This window comes from Drosophila montana, unplaced genomic scaffold (assembly GCF_035044405.1).
Source record: "Drosophila montana isolate Dmon_TW-CO22-7 unplaced genomic scaffold, ASM3504440v1 contig_3213_1, whole genome shotgun sequence".
NCBI lineage: Eukaryota > Metazoa > Arthropoda > Insecta > Diptera > Drosophilidae > Drosophila > Drosophila montana.
In genome coordinates, this window is record NW_026998093.1 from 1,270,999 (window position 1) to 1,293,242 (window position 22,244).

The following is a 22,244-nucleotide window of genomic DNA, read 5'->3' on the forward strand; positions in this document are numbered from 1 at the left end:
ACACAAATAAAATGTATCTTTTTTTTTTGTTTTTTGTTTTTTGATTTTGTTTGGAAATCCAAAATTTTTTAAAAAAAAAAACAGGCAGACGAACAACAATCAAATATTTCATTGCATACCCAAACGGAGCGGTGGAGCAGCTGAAGTACCAGTACGAATCTGCTTTATGGAACGCTTGTAGAGTAAGTAGGGTATGGTACTTTTGCCACAGAATGTGTCATGCATAAAGCTTATAGCCATGTCTAGTCTATCTGTTGCAGCTCATTTGTCGGCTGGATCGGACTAAGATATCATATTGCTGACTTAGAAAGGATTGATCAACAATTTAACTTAAATAAGTTTGTAGTAGATATCTTGGCATTTGAGAGGCTGCTTTTGCATACATGAGCAGAATCTTACAAAGATCGAATCAGTATATCATACAGCTCTGTAGGAAGTATTTCTTAAAATATCTCTGTCAAGATATCTCAATTAAGCTCAGCAACTAAGAGTTTTACTATGCTTTTCGCATACTTTCTCAACTGACTTTTTTAGGCTGTCCTCGGTTGAATAAAAAGCTTACGTTTAAAAGCTTTTCATGACCAAATATCTACAAAGGTATTTACTTTTCAACTGGCTATAAATAATAGTTCTTTTCAGTTTGATTTCGCATAATTGTAGCATAAAGAATGAAGATCTTTTGGAGAAAATTGATATTTGAATTAGTTCTAATTAGACTTTCCTATTTGATTAATGGCTTTCGAATATCAAAATAAACTGCGGCTTTAGTTGCCTCGAGCTGGACGCTAACGTTTCTAACTACGTGGAATTGAACAAGTTTTAAGTACTAATAGTTAACTAGATAATTAACAACAATTTGACACAATTCAAGGCCTGGGCGTGGGCACATCCGCTTCATTCGCATTGTGATCCCGCTCCTCGTTTAGCTCCAACAACTGCGTCCAGTTGGCATTAAGACGCACGATTTCCATGTCCCGGCGCAGCTGCTGCAGCGGCGTATGATCTCCTAGACACTGACAGTCGTCCAGGACGCGCGTCACATGCTCCAATTGGTTGGCATAGATGCGCAGACGTTCCACATTGTTGTTGTCCTGATGCGGCGCAGTGTTGACCTGGTCGGTGAATGAATGATGATGATTATATGTTGGATATCAATAGTAAGAGTAAGTCCCAATCACCGTCAGCTGACTGCCGCAAACGCTGCGCAAATAGCTGCTGACACGCGCATCCTGCAGCTGTCCGTCCGTATGCCACATCCTCAACAGATTCAGAATGCCCAGGACGTCGCCTTGTTCGGGCGCCTGGTTGGGCGTCAGCAACTGCATGGGCGGAAACTCTGTGGTGGGCGACAGTTTCTTGTAGCTGCTGCAGAGTGTGCTCAGCGTGCAGATATCCTCATTGAGGCGCTGTCAGAAACAGCAGCAGGCAAAAGCAGGACGGGAAGCAGGAACAGGTGAAGCACCAGCAACAGCAGCAGGAGCAGGATCAGGAGCAGGATCAGGGGCGTTATGGCAATTAGTTAAACGGATTTCAATTGAAACGAAAGAGTGCGTTTTTGAACTTGATTTGTGACTGTCCGTTGATGAATACGAATGAGGTGTACAAATGGTTGGCATGAGAAACAAAGTACAAGAAATTATACAGATAGATGACAAAATCTGATCAGATCGATGCAACGCATCAACTCAAATATAATATAAATTAGGCCAAGAGTTCTGTTTATTCTAAAGCAAATAATAGATGTGACTAAAAGTACGATTAAAATAAGATAAGATCGGCTGCATCGGCTGCGCGTGCTTAACATATGATTATATATCTGGCGACTAAACGATAAACGATATATAGAAATGTCTTCGAAGGGTGCGCAACACAACAACAAAAAATTAATGTCCAAGAATAATTCGTATACTAGAGAACGTGGCTAAAACCTTACGTCGATTTCGTTGCGATGACGCTGCATTTCGGCCTTGGCGCCGCTCAGATCGCTGCCCTTGATCATCAGCTCCTGGGTGGCGTCCATGAGCTCGTCCTGCAGCTTCAGATTGACATCCTCCAAGTCTTTTAGCTTCTCCAGCACATCCTCCCTATGCTGTTGCAGTTTGTTTCTGTAAGAGCATGAAAATCCAGCGTTAATCGAATATCTCGGATCCGATTGTAGTCCACTCACTTGTCCAGGATCAGCTGCTGTATGCAATTGTCGTTGTCCAGCTGCACAAGTCGCAGCACCTTCAGCAGCTTGGTTACCAGCGTATCCACCTCAATGACCTGATCGACCACCGCCTGCGCCGTGCTGTACTCCATCAACGAGGGCAACTCGGCCAACGAGTCATGACAGCTCAGCTCCTCCGTGTTGCACTGATCGCGATTGCTGCTTGGACCATATGGAAAATCAAAATCGTTAGTCATTCCTCTCCATAAGCAAGTAACTCCAAAACTATAGAGGTATTTCCGAATTCCTAATCCTAAAGCCTTTGAATGAATCGTAGCATCTCAACTGCAACATATATCCGGCTCTTTTATTTCACTATCCAACCATGGGCTCACGAATCGTAGATCTGCAACCACTTCTTGTGTTTACTTCCCTAGTAAATGATGGTTTTAAGAAAAGAATCCATACTGCAGTCATCTACACCGATTTTAGTAAGCCTTACGATTCCGTTTATCACTCCTTACTGCTTCCAAAATTATTCCTATTCGGCATAGTCAATATTCTGAACGAGATTTTAGGGTATTTGAGTAACACAAAGGGTCCTTTTCAGAATTTCATTCTCTAAATGTATCCAGGTGACTTATGGTGTCCTCCACCGTAGTCACCTTTTCCATTCCCTATCCTTGCATCCTATCCTTCCCTCGATATTCTCTCACTCTCTTGTACTAATGTATGCCGATGATGTAAAGTTGTGCCTTGCATATAAGGATATATATGGACTATGGAGTTTGACGATCCGTCCACGACAAAGATCCTTTTTATAGCTCTGATGCCTCCTATGCCTCTTGTGTCTGGTCGCCACAATACTCCAATTTACTAAAACAAAATTGAATCCGTACAGGAGTTTTTTTTGTTTGCCCTACGTGGATAAAGCTGGGATTCTCGTATGCGGTTACCGTCACACTCCAGTATACTTCCGGTGATTAATCTTCCGTTTTTAATAAAACTGGGTTTACTTGCCAATTAAACTTCACTGTCCCTACTAGGCGAACACATAATTGTACACCTTTATGACTTAAATTTTGTTTAACAACAACAAGCATTACAGAGAATGCTCTCTTCCTCGTCTAAACTCATATATTCTAAAGTATTTAGCAAGTAGATAGTCCTAGCCCCTAAAGTCTTAGTTTGCATTCGTTTTTGCACTGTGCCCCTCGCTCTGTACAGCGAGAGGTGAGCTGCAGTACATTGCATTGGGAACAGTTGCAGAAGTGAAAGGTTTTTGGATGGTAAAATGTGCAGCTTACCTGTTGGGCAGCACGCTGAGCTTGTGTACGTGTAGTTCCATCTGCTGTCGGTTGGTGATGGCCTGTGACAGCTGCTGTAGTGAATCATCGCCTTGAGCTGCAGCTGCAGCTGTGGCTGCCGGCTGTTGCTGGCTGCACTGGCTGACCAGCTCCGTGGGCAGCTCGATTTGAGAGATCATGCCCGTGCAGGAGGAGACCATGTTGTGTGAGTGCGAATCCGGCTGCACCACATCCTCGAGCACATTGTCCATCATGAGCAGGCAAGGCTGCAAGCAACAATAAATATATGTGAGCAAGTAAATTTACAGATCGATTGCAGCTTCACTTACCTCCGTTTCAGAGTCTAGCATCTCCGTGGAATCGGAATCGTCTGTGAAGCAGAATATAAGCTAGTTATTATATAGATTACATGGTTATCTGCGGCTCACCTCCATTGCCATTAATAATGGCCTGTTCGTTGCTGTTGAGCATTGTCGTGGCATGTGCTGCGCCGGCGACTGCTCCCGAGCCTGTCGCTTGGCCATGCCGTTTGCCCGCCTGCCGCAGCGAGAGGCGCTTGCCCGAGTGGGTGGTGGCCTGGCGTATGGCACCAATGACGGCGGCTATGAAGGACTGATTGCGTTGCGGCGACAGCGAACCGTCGCTGGCCAGCACCAAGGTGTGCAGCGCATCGCCAGCCAGCGCTGGACTGAGAGGCAAATCAAGGCCGTTGGGCTTGTGGCCATTTTGGGCGTGCTCCGTTTCCGCGGCCAGCGACTCCGCCTGGAAACGTGTGTCCTGCAGGCGCAACTTTAGTTGAAGTCTTGGTCAAAATAGTTATCTCAACTCACCTCCAAATCCTGCTCGGAAATGCTATAGGAGCATACCAGCTGCTCGACCAGACTGTCCAGCCGGGCATGCAGACCCGACAAGGCCGTCGAGGCGCCCGCCACAGCCGCATTCTGCTGATGTATCAGCTCCCGGGACTTGTTCTCCAACGCCGCGTACTTGGTTTGCAGCAGGCGGTTCTCCTGGCGACGCTGCTCGTTGAGGCGCACCAGATGCCGACACTCGTCGCGCAACACCTTGGCTTCCTCCTCGCGATTGCCCAGCTGCGCCTTGGCCGCCAGATACTCCGTCTCCAGCTCACGCAGCGCATCGCACTGGGCGGCCTTTTCGTGTTGGAGAAAGTCCTGCAGCTCGCTGGACTCCTGCTCAATGGCGGCCTTCTCCTGCAGCAGCAGCTGCTGCGTGGCCAGCGAGCGGCGCATCTCCTGCTGCAGTGCGCGGCACAGCTCACGCAGTTGTCCAATCTCCTGTTGGCGCTCGATCAGCTCGTGGCCGCTCATCTGGATCTGTGACTCCAGCATGAGCAGGCTGTCATGGCCGCTGCCATCGCCGCTATCCTCGGAGGTTGGCGTGCCCGCACTGGCACTAACCACGCGCGCCAGCTCCAGCATGCCCATGACACGCTCCGTATTGAGATGCAGCTCCTGCTGCATGGCCAGCTTCTCTTCGCGCTCGCGCTGCAGCTTGCCGCTGAGCTGACGCACCTCCTGGCGCAGCTGTTCCAGCTCATGATCGCGCTGATCCGGCTCCGCCTGTGTGCTCTGATCCAGCTGCTCCACGGCGTCCAAGGCACGCGTCTGCAGCAAACCGCCGCCCAGCACCTGCTCCAGATCCTCGCTGGTCAGCGCCGTTTGCACCGCCGTCTCGTGGTAGATGCGTGTCCTGGGCGTGGCCATCTGTTGCTGCTGCTGTGGTCGACGCAGCGAATTGACCTTGGCGGTGACCGTGGGCGGCGCGAGGCTGCGCCGACTCGTGGGCATCAGCATCACCGACGACGTCATCCTGGCATCCACAATGGCTGCCCGGCTGATGGAATTACTGCGCGACAGCCGACCCGCGCTCAGATCCTCCACGGACTGCTGCTTGCGACGGCGAGGCAGTGTGCCGCCTGGTGAAGCATAGGAGCATATTTTTAGTGTGTATTGGCTTAAGGTGCAACATGGCGCTTACCTGGTGCCGGGCTGCCTCGCATGCGGTTAGCCATCACATCCGGCGTCACGGACATGCCGCGACGTTGTCCGGCGGCGCCACGATTCGCCGGCCAGCGTGCGTCGTCGGAGGAGGGTGTGCCCGGCGTGCGGGCGCGACTCAGTGAGGGCGTGCGCTGCACCTGCGCCAGCCGCTGCACGGATTGGGCGCGGTTCAGCGCGCTGGGCAGGCTGTCTGGCTTCTGTGGGCGTGGTGTACGCACGGGCGTGACCGTGCTAGTCGGCACACGGAACGAGCCGGAGTTGGTCGTGCGCGGTTTCTCTCTGGCCGCCGGCGTGGCGGGCGCTCCGTTTCTGGGCAGGCTGGCGGCGCGCTTCAAATTGGCCACACGTCCGCGCAGCTGCTCCTGCGTTTTGCCCGCTGCCAGCTGCGATGGCGATTGCTGCTGCTCCGGATCCGGCTCAAACATGGCCACCTTTTTCTTGACGCTGCCATTGAAGCGCTGTCGCGGCGGCGTTCTCTGCGAGCACTCGCTGCTCTGCTCGCTGGGCGACACGTTGTTCATCAGCTGCAGTTCACAGCTGTCGTAGATCTCCTCCAGGCCATTGCTGCTGGTGTAGCCGCCGCTGGTGCTGCTCAGGCCACGCTGCAAGGTGACCCGGGACAGGCAACAGCTGCTGCTGGGCACATCCAGGCCGCTGTCGCTGCCATCGCAGTTGCTCTGCGTGGTCATTGTGCTGCTGCCGCTGGCCACCACAGTCACGGATTCGCCCTCGCCCAGATCCAGGCTGGCCAGGCACAATGCCATCTGCTGCTCGACATCGCTTGCCAGTTGCTGCTGTAGCTGTAGCTGTGGATCCTCCATCTCGAACAGCGTGCCGGACATGGCAGCTCACTACCGAGAGAGAGAGAGAGATAGAGAGAGAGGGAGAGCGCATTTAGTGCGAGTGATTCACGTCGACGCGACCCAAATTTTGTATGCTGCATGCGCGTATTTTTGGGATGCTGGCATTTCAGTTGCATATTCCCCGCTCCACCTGCTCGTTGCCCCACAACAAGTTGCACACGCCAACGACCTTTTGGCCAATGGGGAATGCCACATGCCGCATGCCTCGCACCGGTCCGGCTCGGCCCGCCCCGTCCCGCATCAATCAGAACTCGTTGCTGCCCCTCGGGCAGCCTTTTGCGGTCAAGTTGGACGCACACGCAACATGCAACATTTGTGTCCACTTCTGCCAGCTGCTCTAACGGCTCTGGACAGCTGCTGACGACGGCGCCAGGCTCTTGTGATTGACTTAAACTAGTTCACACCTGACACAACAACTGGGACACTGCATAAGTTATGAGCGAGCCCTCATCAGACCAAATCTGGCCCGACTGTGTCCCAAACTACACAGATACGCACAGCACTTGTCGCTGGCCTCAAATTCATGCCACATTTTGGGGCACCTTTTTGAATTACCGATTCACATTCACACTAGCATTCGCATTGTTGTCGCAGCGATTCGTTTCTCAGCCCATCATCATGCATCATCATCTGTTGTAGAATATTTATAAATCTGATATGAGCCATTTTCCACTTGGCCACATTTTGCTTATGATTCAGAGCTTGAACTATCTGCAGTTGACTCTACTCCAAACTTTGCCAGCTTTTAGCTGGGTAAAAGGAAATTCCAACTGAATCACCATATAAATAGCTAAGAATTTTAAATATTAACTAGATTTTTACTTTAAAAAGGGTAAAAGGGGGAATATTGGCGAAAATCCTAATTATTTTGTAAATTGATTCAAAGTTTATCTGAAAAGCTTTGCTAAACTGAATAAGAGTTTTAATGCAATACTAATCCACATGAAAATTGCATTCGTTTTAATAGAAATATTTTACTATAGGCAAGCCGTTAAAATCTTTGTATTGTTCATGTTTTTTGAGAGCATAATCTTTAAGATTTACCAAAAATAATTAACCCTAACTATTACACTCACTTACAGCTCTAAGTAAGGGCATTTAGACGTCGTCTAATGTTAGTTACCTCGAGCTACATGTTATTGGTTTGTCGGTTTCATACGCGCATCATTAGTGTCTTGTTTGTTATGCGATCTGTTGGAGATTTTGGCCAAATTTAAAGATTTCATCATCGTTCAACAGCAAAAGCGAAGACATAATGAAGTTTCTCCAATTCGAACTTAATTGGAAATTCATTTGTAGATAATTGCAAATGAACAAACATTTTTTCGGGCGTGGTTGCAAAAAATGAATGGGAGAAGAGACTAAGCTAAGTTGAAAAGCCAGTTTTTCATAGACGGATCCTGTTGAACGACCTTGGCTAGAACATGTTAAAGGCTGGTACACGCTTGAAGGAGGCCTTAAAGCTCGTTTCAGCCATGTGGCGAGGCAGTCAGGCAGCTGGAGTGGTTAGCGGTCTAATGAAGGGCACTTCAAGCGCGCTGAGCGGAGGCGACAACCCAGGCTGACGGGGCAGAGACTTTGAGTGTCGCACAAGGCGGCGACTTTGTGCCCCCAGCATGAGGCGTTGCGGAGGAAGCGAAGCAAGAAAAGCCAAGCAATTTCCATACCCATAAACCAGACAAACACACACACAAACACATAGCTGCAGCGCAATTGTTTGAGCATGAAAAAGTATCTTGTAGATACAAAGCTGGGCACAGACAGAGCGGCAACATTTTGCCATCGAACCCTTCAGTTGTCTGGGCTGCCACGACTGAAGCTGATGAAGTTGTCGCTGCGAATCGATCCCCATGGCCCTGACAATGAAAGATTGAGATATGTGAGTCGTTTTTTTTTTCTTGTTGCCGTCCGCGTCTGAAACACGTTTCGAGTCTCGGTTCTATGCCAAGGCAGCAGATTGTTTTGCATAAACCGGAACTCCGGCTGCATTGGCTGGCCAGGTTCAAGGCGAAAGTGCCACCCACAGAGGCAGGTGGCCGCTCTCTAGAGATAGAGCTGGGCCACATCGTCGTCGTCGTTTTGGCTCATTAACTCCAATCAATGGGCGCTGCGGCTGGGGTCAACTCGCAGCTCCTACGCCGCAATGCGTCTAATTCGATTAAGGCGCTTTGCAGCGCAAAAATAAAGCCAGCGACATTGCCAACTTAATTAAAGCAACAAACAGCAGCTGCCAAGTCAGCGGAAACTGACTGCGCAATACTCTGTTCGAAGCGCGATAGCAGGCAAAAGGCAGCTTGAAAAGAGCTGGCATTTTAACTGGGAAATAAGGTTTGTTGCAATTGTGAGAGGCGGGAATGTGCATGGCAGCAATACATTTGACAAGCTCTTCAATGTATCACCTTTAAGACTATAGCATATATATAAAATCATGATTTGACCGCCTTCTTATAGGCGTGGCCATACATTTTAACACATTTTCTGATACACGCAAGAGTATTTATTGAAAGTTTCAGGCCTTTGCGAACCAATATACTCTTTCCACTTTCAAAACAGGGTAGAACAACAACAACAACTGCGCTTAACATGGTTGAAAAGGCGCGTAGATGCGAATGCGAAAAAGAGTTGCAAATGCTGCGATGCGTGTGTTTTGCCCATTAATTCGCATGTCGAGCAACCTCAAGGGGAAGGGGGTGATTACAAAAGGGGGGGGGCGCGGGGTAGGCTTGAATAGCAATGACACTGCGACAGTTGACAGTCAGACAGACGCATTGCGGCAATGCGAATCGGCTTCCCAGTTCGACCAGTTCAGCGCCCAGTTAATGCAACGCAGCATAATTCATGATTCGCATAGATTGATGTGAAAAGTTATTTTGAAATGAAAGAAAGCTGACTTTAAGCTGCTGACAACTTTGATATGTATTAATATAAATAATAAATTGAGAAAAACTTTGATATTCATTAATAACAGTGATAAATAAATATTTATAATATTTATTGATAATAGTGATAAATTTCAAAAAATATCAAACCAAGTTTTTATCAAAAAACTTTAAATTTTACTCAAAATTGCCTTGGCTCAAGAATATTAAAAAGCGTTTTCTGTACAAAAATGCAAATTAATTTCCCTGTGAGCATAAAAATGGGCAGGACTAGAACTAGAGGTCAATTCACGAACAAAAAGCCAAGCTTTATGATAATCGGATGAGTTTTGACCGAGTTTTGGGAGTGGGAAATTTTGACCTATGTCTATGTAGGATATTTGAGTGGACAATTTTCACATGAATTTTGACTCAGAATAGTGTCGTCAGATTTAGATGCCACATTGATCCAAAGGCCAAACCATGTACAAAAGGCCACACCTCGTGAAAATCGGTTGAGATTTGACCGAGTTATGGGAGTGGGAAATTTTGACCTATGTCTACATAGGATATTTGAGTGGACAATTTTCACATGAATTTTAACCAAAAATAATCTTGGCAGATTTAGATGCCAAATTGATCTAGAGGCTAAATCACGGATACAAAGCTAAACCTCGTGAAAATCGGATGATATTTTAACGAGTATTGGGGATGGGAAATTTTGACCTATGTCTATATACAGATTTACATATTAAGGGAATATTTGCTCAAAAATAGATGTATTATCTAAGAGTGTATTCAGTGCCATCCCGTGAAAAGCAGTTCTCTTCCATTTTGAAGGTCTGTTGTAATTTGGTTGACGTGATTAAACTTAATCACATGGGGTAACTAAAACAGAATTTTAATTAAGCAGCGTAATTCGTTTTGTAATCATTGGCAGTGCAAGGCAACAGGAAAACAGTTGGAGAGGCTTTTCCATAAACAGTATTTTAATGGCAGATACTCAATGTCCCAAGAGCTGAATCATGTTTTTAGTACTAAAAGCCCTATTATGCTTAAAAAGCTTTCGATTCACAGTTAGAGCAATGCATAATGATAGCTCGAATGTATAATATATATATAAAATTTATATATATATATATATAAGTTATGTATGCCAAAGAATATAAATGTAACTTTTAATATCAGGACTACAATTATATATATTTCCGGTTTCGAGTCCTAGCCTAGATTATGTATCTACCATTGCCTTAACTTATTAAATGTAGTCTATACCTATAAAAATTGAAAGTTATAATAACAGAGTCCACATTTTCTTCGCTTTAAAATGTGACCAATAAGAATCTTATCAGAAAACGAGTGCACAGAGAAAATAAATATTTATCAGCCATAAAAATTAAACAGCCAAAGGCACATTTTATGATATCTCACGATATTGTCGAGCCTCAACTCGAATACTTCTACTAAAAAATTTTGTGCATATCAAAAGATATATATATAAATATATTTATGCACTCGCAATTTCATGGGTTCTCAGATCCATTGTGTGGCACAACAAATTCTGTGCCATATGTTGGGGCAACTTATGTATATGAAAGAGGGAAATACGTTCACTTGCATAAATTTCTCTCGACTCGTTCTTGTTGCTGTTGTTGTTGCGGCAGTTGCATTGAAAACAATTTATTTCCATGCCTCGCATTTATGGCAATTTATTTTGTGCCGTCTAGCGAGGGGCCAGTTTATAGCGCCCCCTCAGCCACCGCCCCAGCACCCCCCTTCCCTCCCCCCTCTACCCAGTGCACAGACCATCAGACGCAAGCAATTTGTTTGGATTTCGTTCTCTTGTTCTTCTCGTTTTTTTTTTGTTTTTTTTTTTTGGGCTTGTTGAACGCAAATGTCGCGACTATTTTAATTGATACCGAAATACGAATCCGCTGGCGATTCTCACGCTACGCGAAACAGGTGGACAGCTGTGCTATTGTGTGTGTGTGTGTGGGCAGCTGCCACGCCCCGGTTCGGGTTTATTAAACACGCCCGCTCGACTGCAGCACTTCCTGTGGGGGACGGACAAGGGACGACGAGCCACGAAACTCAAATGAAGTGAAACATTTGTGCCGAGAATTACAATCGGTCCCCAGACCCGCATTTGATGCGGCGCTGCCAACCCCTGCCCCTGCCCCTGCCCATGCTCGCTGCCCCTTCCCCCTGTTCGTTGCACAGTTATAATGAGTTGCAGTTGCAAGTTGCGCGCCCAGTTTTGTGCCTTTGCGTCTGTGTCTGTAGCTGGGGACAGCTATTGAAAACTGCGCAAAGAGTTTCGGTTCGGTTCGGTTTGGGGCCGGGCCGAGGCAAGCGAGGCGCACTCTTCCGGGTTCTAATGCCCCCACTCACGCAGTCTCTCTCTCTCTCTCTCTCTCTCTCTCTCTCAGCTCCCCCTCTCTCTCTCTCTGTATCTTTTGGAGTTTTTATTTCGTTGCACCTGCAGGCCAGCCATGATTTCTAATTTTTCTTTCTTTTTGTTTTTTGACTCTAGACGCGCCTCCTCCGCCCCTTTTCTGGTTGTTTTGGTTATGCTGTGCGCAGCGCCTGGAGCTGGGGGGGCAGGGAGTGGGCGGAGCGGGACGCAACGCGGCCGCGTGTTTAATGAATCAAAGAGAACGCAGACGACGCTAACGGGACAGAGGCGTGTGGCAAGGGGGGCGGGCGGGGCAGCTGGCATGGCCAGCTGGGCTGTCACGAACGCGGGTTTGGCTCTGGGTATTGGGCAATACAGCAACAACAACAACAACAACAACAACTGAACTAAACAACAACAAAGCAAGCAGGAAGAAGCGACCAACTGAATCGCTGCGCTTTTTGAAGTTAAAGTTGCTGCTGTTGTTGTTGTTGTTGCTGTTGTTATTGTTGCTGCTGTTGTTGTTGCTGCTGTTATTGTTGCTGTTGTTATTGCCCAGTGCCATAAACTATAAACAATTTTTCGGCGGCTTCTCAGTCAACGGCAACGGCACGCAAAAGTTTCGTTTTGCATCTGTTGAAAGTCGAAGATTGAGAAACCGAGCCACGCGAAACACGAGGCAAAAAGGCAAAAAGAGCCGCGCTGAAGTCGTATCCCGAATCATAGAATCATGAACTGTGCCACAGATTACACCATGCAACATGCAACACAGCAAAAAGACAAATAAGTTAGCCTTTTTCTATAAAGTCTAACAATTAATATATTTATTATAGCTCAACGAAATTATAGATCACGCTCTGTTTATTCGACAAAAAAAAAATTAAACTAAGTGCAAGCGCACATGTTTTTCTGGTTTATGAAATATACTACGCGACATGTAAATAATATACACAAACAAAATTGTAAACGCTTTGTAAACTATATACTAATTAAGTTTTTAAGATATTATTGTAAACCAAATATAGACAAGTGGAGACTTTACAACCTGTTTAATAAATATGCCCAATTAAAAGAAGCTTTTTATATGAAATTTGAGTCAATTTAAAAGAAAGAAGAGATATACCTCATCAGAAATTAAGTCCTATACTTAAAACCCTTGACTTCTTCGAAATTCTTTCAATATGAGGGTTCATTGAGGAATCTTAAAATTGTTCCCCTTTTATAGAAATGTCAACTATTTTGCAGTTAAAAATAATCTCATATCCCTAGAATCCCCTATTTTGTCTTTTAATGTCTAGCGATCTAGACAAATTTATTGAGATTCTGTACAATTTGAAAGAATTTATATATATTCGATCAGAAACGAAGTCCTAAGGGGTTTGGTTTTTTTTATTACTAGTCAACTTAACATTGAGGAATCTTAATATTAAGTATTTAATATCTTATCTAATATTTAGTAAAATAGAATCCTATATCCATAGAATCCCCTATTTTGTATTTTTATGTCTAGCTATCAGGAAAAATGTTTTGACATTCTGTACAATTTGATTTTGTACAATTTCTGGTACCCAAAAACTGGTTGCACAGTGTACTGTTTATTTAGCTGTTGTTGTTTTTAGACCAAAATAGGCAACAGAAATGAAAAGAAGTCCGCAAAAATACAAAGTTCTGCTTGCCTCAGTTTTCTTAAGCTGCTCAGGCCGGATCGTTCATTGGCCTGGCCCACGGATCATATTGGCATGATGACTAGTGCTTCCCTCTTTCTAACTTGCCACGAGTCTATCTGTCTGTCGGTCTGACTGTCTGTCTATTTGGTTTCATTAACAGCTCATTGCTGGCGCAATTACGGCAACAGCCGAAATTGTTTGTCATATGGCAGAGAAAGTCTTTGGTCCGCTTCATTTTTCATTTAATGCGAGGCAAGAAATATAAAACTCTTTATGACACACACTGCGATATATAACGATGCTTGCACTCAGTTACTTTTCATACCCATGCTCACATATAACTAACTATATAATCACAGCAACAACTGCAAAAACAACGACTATGGGAAGCCCACTTCACGCTTGGAGGGGTTCCTCGTTTATTTTTTAGCGGCATGCGCCACATGACACTCCGCCAAAGGGGAACATTGGGGTACGTGGGGTGGGGTGGAGTGAGGAGGGGGGGCGTGTGTTATAGCCACGTCTACAGCTGACCATTGACCAGACTTGGAAGTCTTCATAAAACAGCAGCAAAGCGAAAATAGAAAACCATTTTTAGAGGCCACAAGCACAGTTAAAACTTGCCCCCCCCCCCCCCCACTCCCCCTGACCACTGGAGGGAGGGGAGCGCCAGACGCCGTCTTGTCTCGGCCGAGAGCCTACGCCCAGCGACCATCTTGAAATGCAATGCCACAAATCCTTTTGTGCGACGTAAACTGAGCCTCAACAAAAGATAAGCTAAATGATATAATATATCAATCTTCTGTTTAGCTCTCAGGGTCGGGGTCTGGGTCTGGCCTCTGGCCTGTGCATCTGCAACTGCTCCAGTTAAGCGGGTTGTTGGGTTCCGCTGTTGACCTTGAAATTGCCAATCGACGCAATCCAAAGCCAAAGCCAATATACAGCGTTAATTTATGTAAATATCATAAATATTCGGTATAAACAAAACAAAAAGTTGACAAGTTTTTCGCTTTTGTTAATGGTCTTGATTTGATTGCAAGCCTGTTCGTGAGGGGGGAGGCGGTGGCAGGGCAAGGGTGCGAAATCGGGCAGTTGTTAAAAATTCGCACACTCTCGAAAAAACAAGTTCCAATGGCAGGTTTTATCAAAATCAATTTGCTTGACAAGGGTTGCAGGGGGGAGGAATAGGGGAATACAATTCAACTAAGCATGTGTACATACACAAGAATCGAGGGTAATCGTTCATGCATATATATATACACATATATACCCGTATTTATAAGACTCGTTATCGGCTCCGATAAGGCGACGGGCCACACATTAGAATGCAACCAGATATTGGCCAAAAATAAAAACAAGTCAAATTTTCGCAGCGCTCTGATAAGATTTAATTATTTAGAAAATGAAAATGTGTCAGAGCAAAATTGTGCCTCAAAGTACAGTGAAGACTATTGCCATATTATTTGCACTGCCAAAAGTTTCTGTTTTTTTTTTGGGAAATAAATATTTCCCACAGTTGTACAGCTAGTCACCAAATTTGGCAGATAGATAACTGACGACAGCTTTGATAGATCGAGCTAAAAGTATTTTGCCATAAATCAGAAAAATCGACTAATCCCACGCAAGTCATGATATCATGGCATCATTATCATGTATACCACTTTTGACCTCTTTTAAGCCGTTACCCACTCTTTTAGCTGCTTCACGATCTTACGATCTCACAATGTATATATTTAAAAGAGTTAAGAACTTTTAAATCTTAGAAATACCTAAGCACATTTATATACCAAATTATATTTTGTTTAGTAATAAGTGTCAACTGATCCGAACTTTGTAATCTATTAACTATAATAAAAGGGATTTGATGGGAATATGTTATACTATTCTACTCATATTGTGTTAATAGAAACTTTCCTTTCGCTCGTTTTTCATTGGTATTTATTATACTTTTGTGAATTTTAGAAAGGTTTTATGTTCGGTAGCAATTAGCTCTTAAGCTTGTTTACTAATATTTGTATTATAATTCGTACTATAATAAAAAAAGGTTTTCTAGCTATGTTAGAGAAGAAATGAATAACTCTTTCTCGATTAATAGTACAATTTCAACATTAAGGTAACTAGGTAGTTACAATTAAGTAAGTTTTGCTATATAAATAAGTAGTAAATCTGTACTTCAAGATTATTGGAAAGCAGGAATTGTATTCATCTCTTCGGCATACCCAAGATTTAACACCATTGTAGATATTTGCCTTACGCTTTTGGAGAAACGTGAGAAAAGTGAATCTTGTTCATGCTGAGTTTGATGAGAATATCTTGGAAACGAACGTTAGTTCCTATACGATATAGTGATCCGATTTTGATTAAGTTTTTTTGTGAATATATAGGGAATTTGGTCGAGATATCTTAGGAAACAAAAAAGTTGTTCATACTAGAACTTAATCTTCAATCTATTGTACCTCTGGCAGCTATATGATATATAGTGTTCTGATATCTTTAAAACTGAGAGACTAGTTCGCAATAAAACACACGGACGGACGGACAGACAGATGGGCATGGCTGATGCTGATCTAGGAATAGATGTGTCTTTCTATGCGTTACATATTTTATGACAACATTATAATACCCTCTACAAGGGTAAACAAATAATGTGTTTGTTCCACAATTCCAAGCTTAATCAACTACACTTGAAATTTATGATTATAATTTTTGTGTACATCCCCAGTCGTAACTGTAAATGCGGCCACAAGCAACTCTCTAATCTTTAATTTCTTTTCATTTTCATTTTGAACACTTAATAAATTGACTAACAACCACTTGAGATTTTCTCTATCAATTCCAAACGACAAACGGATTAATGAAGCTTAATTAGTATTTTCCTGAAGTTTCTGCAACTCTCTCAGCCACACCCCGGCCGGCCGGCAGCTGACCCCCCGCCCGCCGCCCACCGCCCAACAGGCGCCGCAAACTGTCGCGGATGCGTAATTAAAACGGTTCGAGCATCCGTTCCTCATCATTAGCCCGATCATTAGCTTATGAATATAGTATAAAAAAAAATGTGTCCAATAACCGGAGCGAACGTTTGACTGACTGACTGACTGATTGACGGGCGGTTTGACTGATTGATTGACTGAAATTGCACTCTTCCTGATTGCTGCCGTTTGCTATTCGCTTGCAAATCGATTATCGCTGAAGTCATGCAACACACGAAATGAGTTTTGACGCTGCATAAATGAAGTGCCAGCTGGAGCTGGAGCTGGAGCTGCCGCGTCGACCTTTCAACCAGCCAAGCCAAACCCAACGAAAGCCATTAGGAGCGGTCTGTCCGCAAAAGCAAACAACCGAACGCCCACCCACTGGTTCCAGTACCAGTTCCCGTTCCATGCCCAATCCCAGTTCCAGTTCCATGCCCAGTCCCATTCGCAATTTTTTAGCCTCCATCATATTCGATAACTACTTTCTACCCGTAACACCGAAAACAACAAAAATATTGTTACTCACCCACAGAGAGCAGCAGGAAAAACTGTGCCAGCGACGACGACGACACTCAGTCAATGTTGTTGTTGTAGTTGTTGCTGTCGTTGTTGTTGTCGTGTTGGTGGTTCCTGCAGTTGTTGCTGGCGCTGATGAAAATGTCAGCGGCTCCCCCAAGGCATAATTCGCTGTCTCTGTCGCACGCGCTTGTTGACTTTGTTTGTTTTTTGGAGTTGAGCAGCAAATGGACGTCTGTTATGTTCTATTATTGCGCTCCCCTAACGCAGTCGGCACGCTAAAAATTGGATGGCAAATTGCGTTGTTTGTGGACGGTTGATCTCTGGATTTGCGAAAATGTATTAGCGCTTAAATTTTGTGCAAATTGAATGCACAAATATTACACGCACACACACACACACACGCACGCATGTTCAAAAGGCCAGGTGAATGGGCATTGTTGCTGCTATTGTTGTTGTTGTAGTTGTAGTTGTTTTAGCCTGGCAGCTGCACAGGCAGCAGCTGGGCAGAACTTTTCAATGGCGCGCTGCTGCGTCAGGACCTTTGTCAGCCTGTGTGTTGCCTGAGTTTTATAATTATGTATGTATTTCAAAAGGTCCTCGCACACACTAATACACTAACGCACACACACACACACACGCTGGGAGACGCGTTTAAACAGCGCGAAAAATCGATGGCTTGAGCAAAAATTTGTTGTCTTAGCCACAAGCGACTTGCAGGCAGGCAGCAGCAACAGCAACGAATACAATTTAAATTGGACGGCACATCGATTAATTTGAAAACGTTGCACTTTTATTTTGGGCCACATTCAAAGGCTTCAAAGCGAAAACCCGTTCACACAAAATGCCGCGACGCACAGGACAATACCGAAACGCGCCCACACGGGCCAACAAAAACGACGAAACTGTTTACAGTATTGCTACTGGCTGTTGCTGCTAACATAATGTTAAGTGTCTAAATTACAGCATGTTAAACTACAGACGCCGGCTAGCCGGTGAACAGTGTGACCCTTGTATCGCTTACGCTAAATTGCCGCATATTTTGAATTTAATACTAGTGTTGCCCATAAGCGCTCAAATATTAATTATTTCGCGCCAGTTTGTAGTATTTGAATATGAGTTCAATTAATTAATTAACTAATAATTTAACTACATTTTTTTATTTTCTTAGTTGATTCAGTGTAACTGTTGGACAAGATTTAAGTTGCATTTTAGTTTTAAAACAAGTTGTGTACCTCCTTCATCCCTTGCCGAGGCTTTTAAACGTGTTTAAATCGGGTTTAAAATTGGAAGAAGCCCACGCAATACGTATAAGCTTAATTAAAACTAAAAATTTTAGGAAAATTTAAACGCGATGTGAAAGGCAATACAATAAACAGAAATGTTTTAGAATTTAACGGCTTATATACAAGTACAAGTAGCTATTCTGACCGGTTACGACTTGTCAAGAACACAATTGTGCTGAATATTTTTGTATTAACGCTATTGAAAATAATTGATAGCCATTTATTAATGTTCGTACGATTTAGTTTCAATCTAGAAGCTACATAAAAACCCGGGAGAATATCACTCGGAACTCATAACTTATGAGATGCTTGGGGCCACAATGAAAAATTCAAATAATTGCCGCAAGGTATACAAGGGATACAAAGGGGAGTCGCGTAGGGGCGACACTTAAAAACAATTATATATATATATATATTAATAGTACATAGATAATATGCTCGTAATGGATTAGCTGGCTTGTATGTAGACGCTCGGTGTTCATGATCGATAATCTGTCCTGCACCCTATTGCAGGTAAAGCCTATGGTAATCATTGGCGCCAAAGGCGCAGTTGCATTTGGGACACTTCCGTTGCCGCGTCTCGTATCGCGTCCGCAGACAGTCGTAACAGAAGACATGGAAGCATTTGGAGAGAACGGCGTCCTTGCGCTTCACCTTGCACGAGGGACACGTGAGTGTCTCCTTGTATTCGCGTATTTCCTCGATCATCACCTCGTCGATGGTTGTGCCCGACATTTCCATCTTCTTCATGCGCTCCGCCTTCCGTTTGAACTGTGCCAGCTCCTCCTGCAACCGCTTCGTTTTGTAGGCCTCCGCCTCCAGCGAGCTAGTCTTTTCCGCGACCACCTGTTGTGCCTCCTTCATTTGGGCATGATACTTTTCTAGATGCAGCTTGAGGTCTGCTGCCGATTGCGCCGATTCGATGGCCTTCCGCTTATGCATCTCCATGGCCTGTTGGCGCAGCATCAGCTCCTTTTCAATAGACGCGACGGTGGCCTGCAGGCTGCGCTCCTTCTCTTCCAGTTTTCGCAACACAATGTGCATGGCTTCGATCTGAGTCGTCGCTGTGGTCATTTGATCTTCCAGCACCGTCTTCTCCTCGCGCAGCAGCTTGTGCAGTTGGTTTGCCTTGATCCGCTCGGACATCAGCTTGAAATTCGCATCGTCTTTTTCGCGCAGCTGCTGGATAAGCCTTGAGTTTTGTTCTTGCATGTCCTCGAACGCCTGACCAGTCACTTCCATCTCGTTTAGCAACGCCTCCTCCTCATGGGAGCCGACAAACGGACGAGTGTAGTTCGGGCCACCGGGTCCAACTCCCGGCGCAGCGCCCCAGGTATTCTCGGTGGGTTTGTGATTGGCCACCTGCTTTTGCAGCTCGTATTTTTGCTCCTCCAGCTGCTTGATTTTCCGCAGTGCCTCCTCATCGGCAAGTTTCTTGCGCTCTTCTCGCTTGCTCTCCTGCAGCTTTTTCAGCTGTTGTCGCAGCTCTTCGATCTCTGAGCGCAGCTTTTTCTCGGTGGCCATCAGCTGCACCTTGTCGCGCTGATCCTTCGAGACTCCTTTGTACATGTCCAGTAGCAGCTTCATTTCCTTCTGATCGTTCAGCGCTTTTCTGTAAATAATAGATGGTAATAATGGGCAATCTTCAACCCAAAGTTTGCACCTACTTGAGTTGCGCTTTTAGATCCCGCACGGTTTCACTCTCCACGGCCTTTAGTTCCTTCGCCTTTATGCCGTCCTTAGTATCCTTTTCAGTTTTGACGGCATTTGCTGTGCCAGCTGCTGCCGCTGTTGTATTCGCCGGACCGGGTGAATCCTTTTTTTCAGCAGCTGCGGCTTCGCTAGCTGACAGCTTTTCTTGCTTAATGTTTGGATCCTTGACATCTTTGCCGCTGGCTTCGTCGTCCAGTTCATCCTCGGCAGAGGCGGAATTCTCCTCTTTGATGACCATATTGACGTCGCCACTCGCATTGGAGGCTGTGGTCATGGACGTCGCGCCGCCGGCTGAAGCGTTGTTAGCATTCTCCTCTTTGACGTTGGCTGCTGATTCCTGTTTAACTTCCTCACCTGCCGCCGCGGCCGCCGATTGCTGTTGCTGCTTGTTGCCCTCGAGCTTGGCTTGCGCCTCGTCCAGCTCCTTGCGCAGCTTCACATTGTCCGTGGAGATGTCCTTATACTTGCGTTTGTAGCGCTGCACCTCTCCCTTCAGCTGACCGTTGTGGTTCTGTAGCGATGTGATTAGATGCCGCATCTCCCGATTGATGGGCGCCGTCTGCTCGTTGGCGGCCATGTTCTGCTCGAATTCAATGCGTAACGCCTCGTACTCTTTTCGTATGAGTGCCAGCACGTCCTCCATTTGGATCATCTCGCTACGCACCTTCTTCTGAGCAATGAGCTCCTCGCTCTCCATCACCTCGATCTGGCGCAGGTGTTGATTCTTGCTAGTCTGTAGCTGATTGCGCGTCTCGTCCAGCATGGTCTTGATCTGCATGGACTCGTTGTAGAGCACGGAGAACTGCGACTGCAAGCATTTGTATTCTGTCGTCTCCACTATGACCGATTCGGGCAGCTGGCGGATCTACAAAAAATGCAAGCATTAGAGGATTAGTTGTTGGCTGGGTGCATCTGGTTGAGACTTCTTACATCCATTTTAAGTTTCTCCACTTCCTTGAGTGTTTCGCGATGTGTGGCATGCAGCTTGTCCAGCTCCTGTAACCGATTGTTGGCCAGCTCACGATGCTCCTCCAGTTCCTTCTGCAGCTCCTCCAGGTGTTGACTATTGACATTGGTCGTTGCACTACCTCCCCCGCCGGTGCCCACACCGCTGCTGGGCGTCTTGGCACTGTTGCTGCTTTTGTTGGGATCCCCGTAGATCTGATGATATGCCTTCAGCTTCTCAATGGCCTCAGCCAGATGGTTCTCCAGCTTATCGTTCCGACAATGTATCTTCTCCAGGTCATATTGCAGCTCATCGATTTGGTTTTTGAGTTCAGCATTTTCCGTCTCTTTGGCGGTGAGCGCATCCTGATACTCCTTCATCTTCAGCGACATTGTGTGGAATTTCTCGTGCAGCGACGTGTTCAGGTTTTGCAGGTTGTGATTCTCCGTCATAATCTCAATGTGAGTCTTCTTTAACGTCTCTTCCAGCGCGTGCACCCCCACCCCCGTTGATGCCGCATCTGACTCCGCTCCGGAGGTAGACTGCTGCTCCTCGTCGCCGCCAGCAGTCGTTCCCTGCGCCCCAGCACCGGCCAGACCATCACCTTTCAATACATGCGTTATCTTCTCGTTACGTTGCATTATCCTATCAATAACCTGGACGATCTTCGCCACCGCGCGCTTTGACACCTGAACACGATTGGCCAGCTTCTCGTCCAGCTCCTCCTTGTCCCAGGTGGACAGCTGTGTAAGAAACGAGGTGGTCACCTCATTCTCGTTCTTGTTCTCCAGCTCATCGGCCGTTTCGGCGTCAAATCTCTGCAAAAGCACCCGTATGTCCTCGTTCAGCTGATTCCAATACCTATTCACTACATTAAGAACCGCATCATCCTGCGTCTGACGCTTCTCCAGCTGCTCAATGCGATGCCGCAGCTCTGCCTCACAGCGCATTCGCTGCTCTATTCTCTGAGCAAGTTTCTTGTTCTGAAACTCTAACACCTTGATATCCATCTCCTCCAACGTGGACACCGGCCCAATTAAATGTGGCTCGAAGTGCACCTTCTTGATGGGCGGCTGACCAGCGGCCGCCGCAGCCACCAAACAGCTGCTTCCGCTGCCGGTGCCACTGGCATCGTCAGCACTGCGTTTTGACATAATTTCTAAACTGCAACAACAATTAAAGCAAGAAAAAAGCGCAACAAACTATTAATTTCGTTTTTCTCTATTATTGATTTTCGAGTTTCGTGGCTGTGGCTGTACTCCATTTTGCTGTGTGCTGCTCGGCGGACGCTGCCTGCTGCAAGAAGGCACACAGATTTAAGAGGGGGCGACCCAAATGGACAGACGGACAATGTTATTTACCTTAATTTCTGTTTTGTACACTTTTTAGCTTAACATTAATTAATAACTCAACAAAGCGGCAGAAATCTAAAGGAGTTTTCTACTAATTGCTAGCTGTGTAAAGGGTTGCATTTTATACGATTGACTGTGGCGGCAAACCGATAACTTGGGCTTGATTCTAATCGTCCAACAAGTTCGATAGTTGCAAACA

At 45.6% G+C, this 22,244-nt stretch overlaps 2 protein-coding genes across 3 annotated transcripts; both read right to left on the minus strand.

Annotated features, from left to right (window-relative positions):
- Positions 1 to 93: 93 nt before the first annotated feature.
- Positions 94 to 18,077, minus strand: corn (cornetto). 2 transcript variants are annotated; one of them, XM_064688736.1, is made up of 10 exons: positions 16,759 to 18,077; positions 5,455 to 6,328; positions 4,287 to 5,392; positions 3,885 to 4,233; positions 3,786 to 3,826; positions 3,457 to 3,722; positions 2,168 to 2,368; positions 1,934 to 2,105; positions 1,179 to 1,406; positions 94 to 1,112 (listed from the first exon to the last, which is right to left on the minus strand). In XM_064688736.1, exons 2-10 carry the CDS (start codon positions 6,317 to 6,319, stop codon positions 867 to 869), a joined length of 3,474 nt encoding a protein of 1,157 aa, XP_064544806.1. In that variant the 5' UTR covers positions 6,320 to 6,328; positions 16,759 to 18,077; the 3' UTR covers positions 94 to 866. The 2 variants fall into 2 exon arrangements, with proteins under 2 accessions (XP_064544806.1, XP_064544807.1); XM_064688737.1 differs by lacking the exons at positions 94 to 1,112; positions 1,179 to 1,406 and adding an exon at positions 1,516 to 1,572.
- Positions 18,078 to 18,216: 139 nt separating this feature from the next.
- Positions 18,217 to 22,185, minus strand: Bre1 (E3 ubiquitin-protein ligase Bre1). The gene is made up of 4 exons (XM_064688738.1): positions 22,055 to 22,185; positions 20,678 to 21,857; positions 19,702 to 20,612; positions 18,217 to 19,646 (listed from the first exon to the last, which is right to left on the minus strand). Exons 2-4 carry the CDS (start codon positions 21,845 to 21,847, stop codon positions 18,539 to 18,541), a joined length of 3,189 nt encoding a protein of 1,062 aa, XP_064544808.1. The 5' UTR covers positions 21,848 to 21,857; positions 22,055 to 22,185; the 3' UTR covers positions 18,217 to 18,538.
- Between the last annotated feature and the right edge of the window lie 59 nt (positions 22,186 to 22,244).